This window comes from Brienomyrus brachyistius, chromosome 4 (assembly GCF_023856365.1).
Source record: "Brienomyrus brachyistius isolate T26 chromosome 4, BBRACH_0.4, whole genome shotgun sequence".
NCBI classification, from domain to species: Eukaryota; Metazoa; Chordata; class Actinopteri; order Osteoglossiformes; family Mormyridae; genus Brienomyrus; species Brienomyrus brachyistius.
In genome coordinates this window covers 6337000-6355122 of record NC_064536.1, presented here as the reverse complement: position 1 = coordinate 6355122, position 18123 = coordinate 6337000, and the positions used below count along the sequence as shown (strand labels likewise).

The 18123-nt window shown below is 47.6% G+C and overlaps 1 protein-coding gene across 1 annotated transcript in view; it reads left to right on the top strand.

Moving 5' to 3' along the window:
* LOC125739779 (laminin subunit alpha-3-like) overlaps positions 1-18123 on the top strand; it is a 58167-nt gene that overhangs the window by 4470 nt on the left and 35574 nt on the right. The window contains 10 exon segments of the mRNA XM_049010232.1: positions 6351-6468; positions 9714-9832; positions 10090-10260; positions 11920-12017; positions 12505-12620; positions 13679-13797; positions 14217-14307; positions 15027-15158; positions 17277-17318; positions 17819-17866. Of these exon segments, the coding sequence (XP_048866189.1) occupies positions 6351-6468; positions 9714-9832; positions 10090-10260; positions 11920-12017; positions 12505-12620; positions 13679-13797; positions 14217-14307; positions 15027-15158; positions 17277-17318; positions 17819-17866 (1054 nt within the window).

The window sequence follows — 18123 nt, the reverse complement described above, 5'->3', positions numbered from 1 at the left end:
CCCAACCCCCTTTTAGAAGCGTCGCTCCTCTCGTTGTGAGAAGTGACGCTCCCAGCACCCTCATTACACTTTGTTTTGAACTTACAATCATGGTCCATCCTGCTGTTGGCAGAGATATGAGCTGTACTTTATACCTCTATACCTGGATTTAATTCTTTCAAGTTCTTTGAAAGGCACTTTGTTTATGCCCCTTGAACTGTGTCGGGTCTTTTAACGGGCCAGGGCAGAGCATGGCTCATGTTGAACCGCTTTTTTGCCTCTGTGATGGCCGCACGCGCCTTTACCTGCATGTGCATGTGTCGGCCTGTAGAGGGCCCCATGTGTGCAGGTGCGCCGATCGGTGTGTGTGGTGTGGGATGCGTGTATACCGGCCTGCTGAGTTGTGTGTGCGCTGGTTTGCGTGTGTGTTTTCTTGTCTCTCCGGGGCTGACTGCATAACATCAAGTGTGTGCGCATGGTTTGCTAACTGGATGCAAAAAGTTTGATCCGCTCTTGCCAGACAGAGATGGGCTTAAACCCAGATCTGAATTTTCATTTGGTGGGAGGGAAGGAGAGAGAGAGAGAGATAGTAAGACAAAGAATAAAGGAAAGGCTTTTGCAGGTGGAGGTTGCCTGTAATCTGCGCGCACACCTTTGTGAACAGAGTGCTGCCGTGACCCGCATGATGATCCTCTTCAAAAGCAAGGGAGGGAGGGAGACTGGGCACGGATCCCATTTTTCTGGTGTGTAACCTAATACCAGGCTGGGTCTGCGGCGAATTTTTTAGTCAGATGTAACCCCCAAGCGGGTTGTGTCCAGATGTTCTGCTGCGGCCTGGACCTGAGACCAGACCGGGGTCCTCTCCCCAAATGTGAAACTGGTAGCGTTATTATCCAGCGCTTTCCAAAAAAACCACAGGAAATCAGACTTACCGGTCCAGCACGGCCAACCCCTTTGTCTGTGTTCCCAGTGTTTTGCATTAGTCGCCAAACCCAGCATAATGATTTTTTTCCTGTATCCTTGTTTTGTGTTGCATAATAACCTTAATTTGCTAGAACAAGCTGTTAATGTGTTTTGCATTAGCAGAGAAGCAATGTAAACAGACCTGCACTGCATTTAGCGTTAAATGCATGAATTACTGCACGTTTGGTCCTGTATCGACAAGGCCAGGGCCTTGTGTCATGGCGGTCCGTAGAATGGGTGTAATTCACAATGATGCTGTGAAACACTGCATCTGTTCTGCATACATAGCTCTCCACGTTGATCATGCAATGGGCATCTTACCCTGACTGGACCCCTCCTGGTATGTCTGGGCCCCTCCCCCCACCTGTGCCACCCCCCCCCCCAACACACACACCATCACACCAGACATCAGCTTTCCAATCCAGTCCGCCTCCCATTTCAGCCTGTCCAAAAAATACCCAATGTACCACCCGTATTCTTGACCTCCGCGCACCTATTTTTGATCACTTTCTGGACCAGAGCCAGCAATTATTTCATGGTTTCATGGTTAGACGACGTAGAAAAACACTATCGTCCCATCTAAGAATGGAACACCAGGCTTGATCTTGGCATAGACAAGAGCCAGCATTTTAGAAAATACTCCAGTCATAACATGATGTCACCAACGTGAGCGGGAGAGTAACTGTCCAGTCACTCTGACTGAAAAGAAACTGCCGATGTTACTCTAAGCCTGTCATCGGAGGGGTGATGAGAGTCATATATCTGGTGGCCTCTTTTATCCCAGCCTACAAAACCGCATTTAAATCAACATCACGTGTGATGATCCCTTTGTGTTCCTAAGTCTTACCCTGAATATCTGTAATCCTTTTTGTTACTAATAATGTAGCAAACATGACTGGAGCTACAGTTCTTATATGTAATAACAAATGGCATTTATTTATTCGTAGATTTGTTTGAAGTAACTCATAGTTACTGGGCACATAAATAGCGATGTCTTGGCATGGAAAGTGTATTAAGTGTGTGCCTGTTGTCCTGGTGCCTCATTACAGGAGGTGTGGCAGGGGCCAGGTCACTTAGCCCACCCCCCCCCCACTCTGCCCTCAGATGTTCAAAAAAAGCAGCTAAGTAGCTAGTGAGTAGAGTGAGAAGATCGTAGCTAGCTAGCAGGTTAGCAGAACATGCTGCTGCAGCATCTCCTGAATGAGGAATGTTTATTTAGTGTAGTGAACGTTTGCCAGGGGGTTTTGGGGGCGGGGGGGTAAACTGCGCCACTGGGTGCGGGATGGGTGGAGTTGAGAAGAAATTAAGCCAGCTGTGAGTTTTAAAGCCCACGGGGTGTGCGGTTTTGCTCCGTCTGGGGAGTGTTAGCGAGGGGAGTTTTGCTGTGTTTCATTAGGTGTTTCAACCATATCAGACATGAATAATCAACAGCCAATTTTTGCCAGATCTGTCGAGTTATTCCAAGGAGTTTCTTTGTGTGTGGATCAAACCGTGAGCCTTTGAAATGCAAACTCAGCTCTTCTTATGCCACCAAACTGTCTTAACGTTGCTCGCTGTCAGTTTTCTTGCTTTTCCACTGTGCTCTCCAAACTGTAGAAGTGGCATTCATCCATCTTCCGGTCGCCAAACCTAGTGATGACTGCAGGGTCAGTAGTGTTTCGGCTACTTATCACACACTGACTACGGTATTGTAGGGGCCCTCAAACAGTTTGTCAAGGTTTCGATCATCCCAGTAGACCTCGCTGAAGCTCGAGGGGCCTCCGCCTAGCATGTGCAGGTAAAAAAACTATTTTTTTTCGTAACAAACAAGTCAGGGCATCTTGCATCAGGCAAAGTTCTGTTTGTACAAGTTGCCGTTTTTTTCTGGAACGTTCTCCCCTGGGGCTGGTCCACCTGTGCCGAATGCTTATTTCAGTATATGTTTGTCACTCCCCCGGTGGGACGGAGACGGGTAGCCTGGAGTCTTCTCTCCCAGCTATGGGAGATTAAGGGTGGATTTGCACAGCTTAACATGAATCGCAAGCAGAGCTATTTGCCCCACAATTTGTTATATATTCTTTAGTAAAATGGCCTGAATCATGAATGCATCTGTTACTGGGGATTTGACTTGCATTTTAAATGGCCTGTTATGTGCTGCGCGTCTCCTGTTTCAGAGCAGGTTTCTTATACAGTTTGATGTTCATTTGGGGCTTGCTGCTTAGCTTACAGGGTCATCAAAAGCGAATTACAGTTTTGATGCTTTTATGAGGCTGGATCGTTTTACTGGAGATATTCATGTTACATGGGTGGCATGGTGGCACTGTGGTGGTGGTGGGGGGGGGTTTGAATCCCATCTCTATTCTGTGTGTGTGGTGTTTGCATATTTTCACATGTCGCGTGGATTTCCTCTCGGAATCTAAACACATGCAGTGAGGCTAACTACACTGCCTCGTCCTCTATGATTGTGAATGTCTCTTGTGATGGATGGGAAGCCCAGGGTATATCCCAGCCTTGTCCCCAGGCTGCCTGGAATAGGATCCAACATGGGCATAAATTACAGGGGAATGGGGTGGGGTTGTATCCCTCTCCCAATAACCAAAACCAGCCAATACAACCCCCTGGACACCCTTAGATGCGTGGACATCTCAACCCCTTCAATGTTAAACCCAAAGTTATTCCCCTGCGCTGTAAGCCTCTTCCCCATGACCCTGATCAGGATAAGAGGTTATATGGTTGCTGGATAGATATTCATATTGAGTAGTTGTTCAAGGGTACAACAGCAGGGCTCCTTCAGGGAGTGAAAGGTCCATAGCCGTAAGCACTCTGCTACCTGCTCTCCATGACTTACAGGAGGACTGGTCACTTTCTGACATTATGACTAAAAAAGGTCAGTTTATGTCACCTGTCGAAGCTCATTGGTAAAGATGAGCGTCTGCTTGCCAGCGGCACTCGACTGAGGCCTTGGCATTGCTGTGGATTTGCACCACGGCTGTTTTTCGTGATGTTGGCAGGCCGTGGGCCGGCTCCCCCCCATCACTGGGCCTCCCTTTCTGGCACTGTGGCAGGAATGTGCAGAGAAATCCATACATGCTCCCTGAACATCCCATCCGGACTCCTTGGGCCCGTATTCTTTCATTTAAAACACTGACTTGCGTTGGCTTCAAGTGCTTTTTGCGGTAAACATTGTGTGCTGTTGGGTTTATATTGTAAAGTTGCACATTGTACTGGACGTTTTATTAACAACCAGTAGGTGTATGCTCAGGTTGATCTTCAGGAAGCTGGACAAGCTCACCCACAGCACTAACCAGGATGGTTAAGGGCCTGCAGGCTTTGCAAACATCTCAGCCTGTTTTGAGCAGCTATGCATTCTGTATGGCGAGACCTTTCTTATTCTCTTCCTTTTGTGGGGTGGCGAGGCAGCACAGCAGTTGATTAGCTTTCAGACAGAAGACCTGGCAGCATGTTTGGCCCTTAACCTGGAACGGTGCCCCCACCCTCCCCAAAACACTTGCTATCATAAAAAAAACTTTCTTGTCTTCTCTGAATGTCTGTGCTGTACCTCCATATCATTTTTGTCAAATGTCTAGCTAAATGGTCTAGAAAGTTAACATTATCTGAATATATCAAGTTAGTTGTGGGTTCTGCATAAGATAGAGATTTACATTTAGTTTGTTTAGCAAATGACTCTACCCCGAGTAGCATACCTTTCTGAGAAAGCCGGGTCAGATAGTCACTGGAGTAATCCGGGGGAAATCAAGAGCCTTGCTTAAGGTTCCAACACTGAAATCACGGTGTCAACCTTGGGATTCGAACCACCGTCCTGCTAATCATAGGCACAGGATCCTAACTCACTGAGCCACATACCAGCCCAGTGACTGGGTTCAGCTTTGGCCCACAGGCTTGCTAGTTCTATGAGAGACAAAGGGGTGGCACCTGGAATCTGCCCAGTTACTGCTAATGTTGGTGACAACATTGTTTGAGGACAACCCGAAGGAAAGGTGGACAACTGCAATGTCGTGCCAGACTGCTTACATATTTGTCTGGATTTCTAGGCCAGAACTGTGTGTGAGCCCTGAATAATACATCACAATGTGTCATTATGTGAGGACTCGGGCTGGGAGCAAAACCAGAACCCAAATCACCAGCTTTCTGAGGAAACAAGGTTATGAATTGTCCATTTAATCCTGGGAGGCATTTCATTGTTAAGGTTTGCTGTATGTTCGTCAGGCAGTCAAAGAGGTGTACCGTGTTTTATCTACAGGATCTGTAGAGATACACGTACCTGTAGGAATATACACGAGCCTCGTCAGGCAGTCGTCATGGTAATGGCTCGAGGTCGTTTTACTTATATCTTCTGTAGAAACCTATAAATTGTAATCATTGCCCCAGTTATAAAGATGTCTCTGATTGGCTGAGAATCGGCAGGTCAGTTCAGTCTAGTCAGAACGAGAAGTATTGCCATTGCCCCCTGGTTATGAGGGAGAGGGAATGAGTCATTCTGGCAGCTGGTGTTTTCTGATGCGACGGTGAGATGTTCTCTCCTTCATGCTGGTAATGCAAATGTGCAACTGATGTTTGTTTGCTTTTGTAACATTTTGATGTTTTGTTGATTTTTACAGGCAATTGCAAACAGTGAATACAGGACAGCGTCACTGTAATTGCAGGTCCGTTGTGTCTTTCTGTTGGATAGGATGAGGGCTGTAGAGGCTCAGCGTGAGTGTAGTAAACATGTTCGGCCTCCACGCTAGCTAAATGAGGTTTTATGTTGCCTGTGGGTGGATGGGGTCCCTGGAGTCAGGGCTGTGCTGATTTTGACAGGACCCCGCAGAGGAAGTAGGGCATTGTTGCAGCCCACAGCCAAGTGCAAGGCCGCATTGTAGTGTTGAATTTCAGGCCACGCATGGCAGGAAATGGCAGCCGCACTTGATGAATAGGTCCTCCGGCCCTGCTGGCATTCATCAGAGCCGCATTTGTTAGGCCTGGTTTCCCCAAATTCGTTTCTGGCTCAGGATCGCTCCTGTGGGCTGCTGTTTGGACTGAGGGCAGGTCCCATGGCTGCATCTCCTACCGTCCCCTTTTAGCATACATTGAAAAGGGACGTGAAAGTGAGTCTGCTTGAGTTGCCTGAGTAATAATATCCACTTGTATAACTTTCAAAACATTTTGGATATAAGACTTAGCTAAACATGGAATACCAAAACTGCAAAACTATGGTTACAAGTCTGTTTCATAAATCACTAACCCTACCTGTTGACTTTTTTAAATATGTAAAGATCTTCTCCTTTGATTGTCCTTTATCAGTTAACTCATTGCACTTCAAACATTTCGTCCCAGAGACGTGCCACAATATACTCTAGATTTAGCCCAGACATGCAAAACTACTCCATAGCCATGCCACTAGGGGGCAACCCTTGTGCTCTTCCTTTCAGCTTTTCCATGTTGCATATGTCATCATCAAGTTCGCCAACACCCCTCGTCCTGACCTTTGGGTCCTGGAGCGGTCCGTGGACTATGGGAGGACCTTCAGCCCTTGGCAGTACTTTGCACGTGAGTACATCGCTCAATATGGAAGGAGGAAGCACCAACTATTAGGCAGGAGATACCTTTGGTAGCATGTTGGCCCATGAAAAGGTTCATGTGCATTCACTACAAGCAATGGCAAGATTTTTTTTTGTATGTGGAAGAACTAGTATTTGCATGTAAGCTTACATTGAACTTATTTATTGCGCATAATGACATTAAGGGAAGGCCAAAAAGCACATTACAAACATACTGTTGTCAAGGAATCAACTAGACATAAGTACAGCAATGCTGAGCATCCAATGAATGTCCAGGTACAAGTGTAAGCAGTATTGAAGCAGAAGTTACACAGGAACAACTACACGACATAGTCCAACAAAGCAAGAACCTAATAGGACTACTATTGTAATAAAACTACTAGAGTCATCATAAAATGCTACGTTAAGAACATTCAGTGCAACACTGAGAAAACATGATGAGGTATTACTCTAGTAGAGGCCTACCATGTGCTCACGTCACCCAAGGATTCAGCATGACCTGAGCTTATCCTCACCCGCCTTCCTGGGAGAATGTGATGAAACTGGATCTAATATCTGGGCTTATTCAGCTCTAAACCCGACCATGTCCTGCTGACCTGATGCGGATCATTGAAACACCGAACAACCTGAGGTTTCTGTCATTCTGTCCTACGTTCCATCTCACCCGCTTCAGTTAGCAAACCAACACTGCTTGGAAATTCCTTCAACCGTTGCTCCAGATGTGTCTCAGGTGTGGTGATGCAACGAGCCATCAAACCACATCCGGTCAACAGATTGTCTCTCCCCTTCCAAAAACGCCTGAAGACCCATCTGTTTCAGGAATTCCTCTACTAGTCTGGTACTTCTCCATGTTCAATGCTCTTAATGTTGCACGTTTTACTGATTTTATTAGCTGTCTTATTAGTTTCTTGCTTTGTTAGAAGTTGTCGTGTGATTGTTGCTGCGTAGCCCCTGCTACAATACTTCTTACACTTGTGAATTCACTGGAAGCCCAGCCTGGTTGACGCCTTGACTTGTAATGCTTGTAATGTGCTACTTGCCTCACTTCTACGGTGCCTCGGACAATAGAGTCTGCTACATAAAAATGAACGTTGAAGTGAAATGTAAAGACATGCAGAAATATTTGTGGATTAATGTGTGCCTGGCCGCTCCTCTGATGCCAGCTAAACAGCCACTGGGTGATTTTCTCAACTGGATGGGCCTGGTTTCTTGTTTTAGTAGCACCTGGATATTCAAGGATCTGTATTGTTAGTGCATCAGCATGTAGCAAAAACAATAGGTCACTTGACAAAAATAATAGGTCACTTGACAAAAACAATAGGTCACTTTTGTTTAATAGTCAAATTGATTGGGTGGTGTCTTCAGGGAGGAGGAGCTCTGGGTCGTCTTGGAGGTGCTCTCTGAAAACCTCCCATTCCCCTGGACTCCTTCCTCCTTTGATTACCCACATCCTGCTTTCTTATCAGCTTGGCTTTCCACTAGCTTCTCAAGGAAGTCCAGTTTTGATACCGGCCAGAACTCCACGTCTCGCAAGAAGCCGGGCGCAGTTATAAATACGCCTGGGAGCCCCTGGGAGGGGCGGAACACAGTGTAAATAAACAAGTGACACAGTCCACTTTTGTAGATGCAGATGGTGACAGATATCCATTTTAAAAATACAGTAGATTAACACTCCCTGATAACATCTAGACATGGGAAAAGCTCAATTAATTACGGAGCTGCTTTTGACCTGCATCTACAGGCTCATTAGATAAGAAATGTCAGGCGGATTGATCACATGATCGGGTGTGGGTCACGACTCCTGTGTGCACAAGAAGGGCGTTCACCATTCAGAGGGAGCCTCCCTGCCTGTGACGAGCAAACTTCTGAAAGGACCATAATTCATCAATATTTTATTGGAACCCCCTCTCCTCGTTCCTCATCACTTTTCTTGTCTCCCCCAGCATAGGCGACTCTATTTTTTTGGTGCCTCTGTCACCCTATTTTTTTATCAGAGCCCGCCCCCCCCCCCCCAGAAAATAAATTATTTGTTCTAAATCCATTTAACAATGTGTCTCGTTTTTTTGTACATACTTCAAACAAATGTAATATTTGAATATTTGGGACCCACTCCCCCACCAATCAGCTAATCTTGTCTTGGGTGTAAAAGGATGTTCCGCCCCTAGAAGCTGATTGGCCCTGATTGGGTAGCAAAGAGAACATGAGCCAACCGAAGTTTGTGTTTAGTGAAGACGGCTGAGCTTTTTATCATTTGGGGTGGCGGTTCTTCAGATTGAAAGTGGCGACCCTGCTGAAGGGTTGAATCGCCCCTGTCTCTCAGTCCAGCTGAGGCTAGTAGTAAACATATCGCTGCTATTATATTAAGGATTTTGACTGTTTTCCAACTGCTTGTCTTTGTTTGAGAATTTTTTAGACTTTATCTCTTGGATAACCTTTGATCTGGAGTTAAATGTATAACAGATTTCCCGTTTCGGGGGGTGGGGGGGGGTGGGATAGCTGATTTGGAGTCTGGAGTCTCCACTTTCTAGACATGCCTGGTGAGACGCCAAGAACTGTCCTCATTTCCACCCAGACATCTGTGTGTCCCTCCCTGCCACCACGTGACCCCCACAAGCAGTGCTTCAACTCTTTCGACTTCGCAGTTATGCTGAAGCATCACTTCAGGTTTTTCACGCTGGTCTCCTCTATAGTATGTACCGGGACAGTATTTAACCACCAACCCACTCTGGAGACCCAGGATTGCATGCTGGTTTTGCTGCTTCAGATCTAACCGATTAACTTTCAGTTTGGTGTGTCTTCAAAGACTTCTGTGCCTCAAAACACGTTGAATTAGCCACGACAGATAATGATTTGTCATTTAAAGTAGCCGTGTCAATGTCACCTTGCTTTCTTACATTTCATAAAAAATTGTTCACTGACAGCTTCACAGCTCTACATAACTCAGTTCCAAACAGCAGTGAGATACTGAAGTCCCAGAGGCAAGACCTTTTGACTACTGTTAAATTCCAAAGCAATGATGTCATCTCTTCCCCTTTATAGATTTTTGCTGGTTGTAGCAACTTGTTACTATTTTCCCTTGTTCCAGATTTAGTTTGAGCGGATTACGATGTTCCAGTCTTGGACGAGAAGTTTATTGCTGAGCTATGATGTGATTTGCTGGGTTTATGTACCGGAGAGTACACTGGATCCAGATTGACGGATCATATCTCTCCCTCGGTCATTTCCTTAACGCAGATTCAAAGCGAGACTGCATTGAAACTTTTGGAAAGCATCCCAATGGACGTATCACTGGAGACGATGACCAGATCTGCACCATAGAGTACTCACGGATTGTACCTCTGGAGAATGGCGAGGTGAGAAGATGGGATTGTGGAGCCAAAGGTTCAAGTTAAAGTATTAATGGAAATAGGACGGTCAGGGGTTTGCTGCAGTGGGTTGGTGCCCTGTCCTGGGTTAATCCTTGTCTTGTGTTCATAGTTTCTGCGATAGACTCTGATCCTTGTGACCCTGCATAGGACAAGTGGGTATAGGAAATGGATGGATGGATCAGGGGTTTGCTGGTTCTCTAACTACTGCTAGGTGTTTACACAAAGTTCACGATCTTTTCCAGATTGTGGTCTCACTGGTTAATGGTCGACCAGGAGCAAAGAACTTCACCTACTCACCAGTGCTACGAGATTTCACCAAGGCCACTAACATCCGGCTGCGATTCCTACGGACGAATACTCTGCTGGGGCATCTCATTTCCAAGGCGCAGCGTGACCCCACGGTCACACGCCGGGTGAGTCGCTGGTGTGAGTCCCTGTGCTGTCACCCCCGGTGATTTAAGATGTTTTGAGCACATTCGCGAAGTCTGGAACACGGCTGCGCCTTGTCTCGTCAGGTGACGGTTCTGAAGGATGTTGGTGCCTTTGCTTCCCTCAAAGGGGGGGCCTGGAGCTTTGTTTTCACAGAGCTGTGATGTATTTGCAGAAGGCTGGGAAACGTTTTCCAACCTTGACCCCTTTAGATAGGACTTTGACATCTGTATTCACAGGGAGCGTCCCCAGCTTCTCTGAAGCTGAAGAAATCGCTCTGAACTCAAACCAGGTCTTTAAATCTCAGAGCTTAAATGTAGCCCTTCATCTACAGTGTTTGAGATGCAATGTGGACGACATTATGTTGCTCACACCGCAGTTACACCCTTAGCACCTATTGTTAGCTCAAGCAGGACTTGTCATGTGTTTCTTTCTTGTCTTCGGAATCCTACTGCAATACATGAGTAAAATCACTATCGTCCTTAGAAATAAAAGGAAAAACTGAGGCATCAATTATCAGCATCGGCAATGTCTAGCCCAGATTTAACTGAATTGTGTCCTAGTGGCGGCCATATTGGTTTTGTTTGTTTATTCTCTTTCCTCTGGAACGTTGTTCTTGTAATGTTCATATGTTGCACTTCTGGTCATCAAATAGCGTAATTAGGTTCTTGCTTTATCAGACGTTGTTGTGTAGCCCCTGCTCCAGTACTGCTTACACTTCTACCTGGACATTCATCTGAAGCTCAGCCTAGCTGCACTTACGCCTAGACGACTCCTCAACGGGCGTTTGTTAGCAACACGCCGCTTGCCCCATTTGTATGTCACTTTGGACAAAAGCGTCTGTGAAATATATAGATGTCAAAGTGGTGTAAAATCATAATGTTGAATGAAAAAAGTGTGTCTTTGCTGAATCGCAAATGCATGTGCAGTTATTCACGTCAATGCAGTGACACGAGATGCATTCAATGCAGTGACACGAGATGCATTCAATGCAGTGACAGAGAGCTGATGTGCACGTCTGAATCTGACTCGTCTAAATAGGCTTTTGTGAGTTTCTAAACTCTGTTTGCTAACACCACAGCCCCCCCTCCCCCCGCCCGCCAGTGCCCTTCCCATGCATTCCTCCATGCCAGGGCCGGTACCCAAGGAGTACATGTCTCTTGCCAACTGCTCTGGCCACAAGATCATGTTAATAGACTTTAATGGTCTGCGTGGTCAGCCAGTCAGTGCCCAGCTGGCAGAAGCTGTCCCACCTCCACCCTCGTAACCCTCCCCCTACCCTCCTATGACCTCATTGTGAAATTGAATATGACCTTACAGCTACCGCTGGATAGACTCAGTAACTAGGCAGGTATGGGAAACACTCTCAAGCTTGCAGTAAATTCACACAGTGATTCAGAAATGAGTCAGGCAAGTTCTTAAATGCATTGCATTATGGGAAGAGTTGGAGCTGTAAAGAGTTATAACTAGTTACTGTAAAAGAACTACAGGAACGGAGCCTTAGGGTGCTATGGAGACGCGCATGTACTCTTTTTATGGTGCTCTTGACATTTTCTGCAGTAGCTTTCCGGACGTTTGCCACCGTGCATGCTAATGTTTACCCACAGCAAAATCCTCAGTGTCACCCCCTCTCCCCCACACAGTATTATTATAGCATCAAGGACATCAGTGTCGGCGGTCGATGCATGTGCTACGGGCACGCGGAAGTTTGCGGAGCCAGCAGCCGGGATGACCCCAAACGGTACGTGACCATCTTCGTGCCACAAATCAGGACCTCATTGCACCCAGCTGTAACCCCACCCACAAAGAAACTGATGATCACCCACGGAAGGCGGTAAACGGAGACCTGACCCGCCTTCCCGTGCGGGACATGAGCCCCCTTTCGACATGGAGGATGGACTGATGTCACATCCTAGACCCCCGTGGGAATTCAGTGCCTCGAACCAATTTGACAAAAATAAAAACACTCACGATAAAATCTGAGCCCGAGATTCTAAAATTAACCTCGTGTGTAAAAGGATGTCAGAGGATGTGTATTCAGCTCCTGGGACCTGATTGGCGCTGATTGTTAATGAAAAATGGGTCAGTGGAGAGAGCACACTGAACTTTGTGTCTAGTTGACTGAGTGATTGTTTTTTTGTGTGTACGTGTAAATAAACGACATGATGTACAGTGTAACTGTACAGTGTAACTTAAGGAAATGTGATATTTTGTCTATGCCTCATCAGGCACAGCTGTGAGTGCCAACACAACACCTGCGGAGAGTCGTGTGACAGCTGCTGTCCGGGCTTCCACCAGAAGCCGTGGCGGCCCGCCACAGCCGACAGCGCCAACGAGTGCCAGCGTAAGTACCCCCCCCCCCCCCCCCCCCCGCGCTTTGCGTATCTGCTTTCACAGTGGCGCTGGCTCTGCTGGTGCTCGTTTTGGCTTGTTTTATGAGATTTATTGGCCAGATGAGTAGTTAATGACCAAGTGCCGATCAGGCATCATTGGTGCCCAGTAACAGCAATGTGGACGAATGTCACTGTCCCCATTAAAGTGGCGTTACTGGGAAAACATGTCACCCTCTGAAATGGGGGAGTTAGTGTACCATTTGTTTTGATTTTTCTAGCGGGAATGTCATTGCTGTTTTTCAGAGCGAATGTAAGCAGCCTTACTAGAGAAACGCAGTGGTTTGGGGCAGGACCTTTAAAACCATCCCATATTTTTACCTTTTATGCTAATAATGATAATAGTTTATTAATCTGCACATTGGGTACTTCTTTTTTCCCTACTCAGACTTGCTCTCCATGACACAGATGTAGGTAATAGCAAGCTTGGTAGTAAAGGCAGCCACCTGCAGAGCTGGGGGGGGGTGAGGTGGGTTTAGGTCCCACAGACGTGTGACTGTCCTGCCAAAGTGGGCCTCACACCAGTGACCATCCGATCACAGGCACAGAGACTTAGCCTATTGCACCACACCCTACCCCCCATGTGAAAAGCCCTCAAATATATGCCTAAGAACGACAGGCTGTCATGATGACAGCTGATATATTCGCCTCCCGGAAACCCCAGAAATCATTTACAAACCTTTAACACTATAATGATTTTCCCTTCTGTGATTTAACTGCCCTGGGAGCCGATTTTATGGGTTTATTATCCTGTAAGTCATGTTAGAAAATGCTCTACTTGACACCCGATGACTGCACATCAAACGGAGAATGCGGTTTGTGTTAAGCGATGTCGGTCGTCGCTTTTAAAGGTTTTAGATTAATCCGAGTGGATCTATCAGCTGTCTGACTGGTTGTGAGGATCCGGTGGGTTTTACCCGGTCCTTAGCCACATGTGGACCTCGTGGCCCCGTTGCGTGGCGCCTTGGCGGCGCCCCCCGCGGTAATTACCTGCCGCCTCTCGGCCCTGCAGCCTGCCAGTGCCACTCGCACGCCACGGACTGCTATTACGACCCAGAGGTGGAGCGCCGACAGGCGAGTTTGAACATCTACGGCAGATATGAGGGCGGAGGGGTGTGCATCGACTGTCAGGTAGGTACCCATCGCTCAGGCCCCGACAGGCCCCCACCCCACTGCAGGAGGGAACGCCCTGTTCCACAGCTGGCCCGGCCCACAGCCTTCGCAGGATAGAAGCGCTCTTGCCGGATCCTGTTGGCCTGTAGATGGAATTAACGCTTCTTCCAGCTGCCTAAATTTAATACACACCTTAAAATACGCACTTACTGTTTCGGTTACTGTTTCCCGCGTTATGGGAAGACTTTATTTAAAGCCTCATGCTCACTAAATCTCTGAGCCGCATTTAAAGGACTGCAGAGTTTCCCAGACAGCGGTAACTGCACCTGCAGGCCTCGGATTCCTTGTAACCTGATTGGATCACAGAGGCTTTGCATGAGAGTGACGGCGGGATGGAAGAGGGAGTGACAGTCCATTTAAGGCATTTCTGTTGACAGCACAACACGGCGGGCGTGAACTGCGAGCGCTGTGCGGAGGGCTACTACAGGCCTTACGGCGTACCCAGGGAGTCCCCCAGCGGATGCAGACGTAAGCCCCCCCTTCAGTTTACGACCTGCCCCAACTGAAGAAAGTTTGATTTCTATCCCGTTCTTCCTGCCTCATTTAACTTATGAGAAATGAATCACATTCCAGGGATTTGTAGGAGCTCACCAATCAAAGGGCGGAAAATGAAGTCATGTGACACTGCGGAGCAGCCGCTAATCTCTTGGTGTAGCCAGCGATTAGACAGACGCTAGTTAGTGCCCCTCTGATGGGTCTCACTTTGAAGGAGAAGGGCACTTCCAGTTAACAAGCTCGCTTTGAAAACTTTTAGCTGTTAGCAAGAGTCATTTCCCTTATTAGCCACCTCCCAGAAGCTGGTTTCCATGGTAATAGAAGGCACGGCAATATTGCCGCAACATGCAGCCTCCGGTGGTATGTAATGCACTTGACAAGAGGCAGCCTGCTCCATGTGGAATAGGGCCTCGGTTTCCAAAATGGCAAAATGAAGCATGACGCTAATGAAGCTGGGCTAGCATGGTGGGGGAGTGAAGCTTCCTTAGAAGGATGTGACACGCCCCCTCGTTATGTATGCAAATGAGAAACGCATAATTAATTACTGTTAAGGCTGGCTCAGCAAGAGGGGCCTTGGAAATTCATACATAATTAAAGAGATTAACTGAGGATCTGTTGTTACAGATTGCTGATTTGTGTTGTATTTGTGTGTGTGTGTGTGTGTGTGTGTGTGTGTGTGTCTGCGCATGCAGCATGCCCTTGTGACCCACGGACCACCACCGGCTGCGAGGACACGTCAGGACGCTGCGTCTGTAAGCCGAACTTCAGCGGCAACACCTGTGAGCGCTGTGCAGATGGTTACCATGGTTACCCCCGATGCCTCTGTGAGTACCTCCAGTAGGGGGCGCCTCATCGTTTCATTTTTGGACGAGATGCAGACTGGGTCGTCGGGTATCCGAGGGGGCAGGGAGAAGAATTTTTAAGCGAATTGGAAACATGTATTGTCACAGCCTTGGGAGTTATGTGATACTACCCCATATTTAGCGAGCTATTTCCTGACAGAGCGAGTCCTTGCAGTTCTCTGACACCCGTCTGACTGCAGGACTTGTGCGTCTCGAGTTAGACTCTGAAACGCCACGGTCCTGACACAAAATGGGATGGATGAATGAATGAATGAATGAATGGATGAATAACTGAGTGATATAAGTGAAAATGAACTCAGCAGGCTTGCCCTAGCTTGTTGTAGCCGCCACACTTTGGGAGCAGTGAGATGGTAGGATGGAGGAAGAACCCTGTCTTTAGAGCATATCCCCCTACTGGCGAGAAGTTCTAAAGAATTTTGTGATTAGTTGTCATTGACACACCACAGTGCACAATAATGAAATGTGTTCTCTGCATTTAACCCATATGTGACAATGTGACATAGCAGAGGGCAGCTAATTCAGCGTCCAGGGAGCAGTGCTTGCTCAGGGTACCTCAGCGGTGCCTTGCTGGTCGGGGATTCGAACCTGCAAACTTTCAAATACAGGCACGCTTCCCTAACCATTAAGCCACCACTGACCAGGTGCATGAGTTTTCACTCTGTTGAGACAGGCTTGAATGCACAGTCCTGTGTTTCTCTCCTGCTCTCACATCTGCAAGGCAGGATCTCTAGGCCCAGAATCCACTTACACCCCTCAGCCATTCTCGTGATTTCCGTGTCCATGTCGAGTCACGGGTGAAGATCTACTCCATTCCACAATTGAGAACATTCCAGAATTCTCTCCATGCACATGCCAGTGTTTTCTCTGGGCCGCAGATGAATTCTTTTGACTTTTCGCGGCCCCTCCCCCCCCCCCCCCCCCCCACCTCTCCTGACATGCGAAAGTCATCCTCAATCCTCAATGGGGCAATTATGTTTTTTTCACAGGCTTGAGTTTGTCACTCAGATTAGTGTATTTTGGCACCTCCCAGCTATGTTGTAATGGGTCCTCGCCCATCACGCCCCCAACTGGTGACTGAAGGATGCTGTACAGTTAGAATTCCACTCGAAACCGGGATGTGTCTGATCTACGGTGTGTTTTCAGTTGTCATCAGCCTGCAGGAGTTATGTGAGCGTGGTACACCAGCCTTTCAGAGGAGAACAGACCTACAGCTACATTGCATGTTTTCTGTATTTAAAAGAAGCATTTCATCTATGCTGCAAACTTGCATCACTGGACAACATAACAAGAAACACAACGTGTGAAGTATTCAATCAAAATTACACAAGTAAATGAAATATTGTTTTACTGACTATGGATGTATCTCCATTTTGCCATGAGTTGGTGTGTGATCCAGCAAATTAGAGTGCTGTGCTGTAATCGGAAGGTCGCCAGTTCAAATCCCAGTCTCAACAGAGCACTTGCACCCGGGACTAGCTGACCCTGCTTTCTCAAAAAATGTATGTGCTGGTTTGGACTGAAGTATCTGCTGAACTTTAAATTCAACAGACATGCCATTTGCAAAGCGCCATCTTTAGCAGAGGTACCCTATTATAGCACATTTTCCCTGTTTGCCTTGGCTCTCATTGGCTCTCTTGGCTCTCATTGGCTCTCATTGGCTCTCTTGGCTCTCATTGGCTCTCGGTCAGTCCTGTTACAGCGCCATGGAGTCAGGGTGTCTGCAGGGGGTTACAACATCTTGTCAAACCCCCGGTAATATGCTCTAATCACCGGCAGGTTTGTCCAGGTGTGGAGCACTCAGCCGCTAAGCCCTGCGTATTCAAAACAAATCCTTTGGCGTGATGCACGCACTTGCCGGCACTCCGTGCACAGGCTTATCTCAGGAGAGCGCAGGAAACGTGCGCCGCAATCTCATCACGATCGTCACAGATCTGCTTGGCTGTGACTATCAGAATATGGGATCCGGGGACTCTCTGCATACGGCGTGTCCTCTCGCTTGGTGTTTTCCCTCCGTTTGAGTAGGTTTCCCTTTCGCCTCATCAAAATACTTTTTAAAAAGGCCCTTTCCTCTTCCACTAGGGTACGCCACCACCACGAAAACTCCCGCCGGCCATATTATCGGTGAGTTTGCCGTCGGTGAAACGCACCACTTGACCCCGTAGAGCGCTTTGGTAGCCCGGCACAGAGGGATCGCCGCGATTGGGTGTGAAGGGGCTGTGAGAGGCCGCAGTGCCGGTTGGGCTTTGGTTCTAATGACTAAAGATTTGAAGCAGTAAATGAAGCATTGTCATCACCCGACTATTATAGAAATGGCATTAAATGGGATGCAGAGAGTGATTAACAACTTTGTGGGGGATACTGGTTTTGGGTGACGGTTATTCGAGTCCGGAGTGTGTCTGTGTGTGGCTGTAACCCAAGTCAAGGATCAGCTGCTGTCAGTGCCTTGGTTTATGTGGTGTAATCAAATTGAAGGAGAGCACGGTGCCTTGCTTCTGTGTGGTCCAATCAAAATGTAGAAGACCATGGCGCCTTGGCTCTGTGCGGTCCAATCAAACTGAAGGACAGAACTGTGCCATGGAGAGAGCTCTAATCACTCTGTAATGTTTATAATCCACCCTCAGACACAACTGGCTGCCCGGCCGGGTTCTTTGGATCACCCAGCTGCCAGCGTAAGTGTGGAGATTGCCCCCCCGACATGTTCCGAATGACGCCCCAGCCACGGTTCAGTTGCCCATCGAACTGGACTGGGACCGCTGAGGTTCTACCCGTGAAAGCGGCCCACAAAAAGCTCTGTTTCTGCCATGTCTGGTTTCCCTCAGAATCAATCTGCTTCTCAGCCATGCCAGAGTCCCAAACAGGAAGCCATTCCGGTTCTGGCGTTCCGGAGCTCTGCCGTCTGACATCATCCACACAAACATTGCCATTC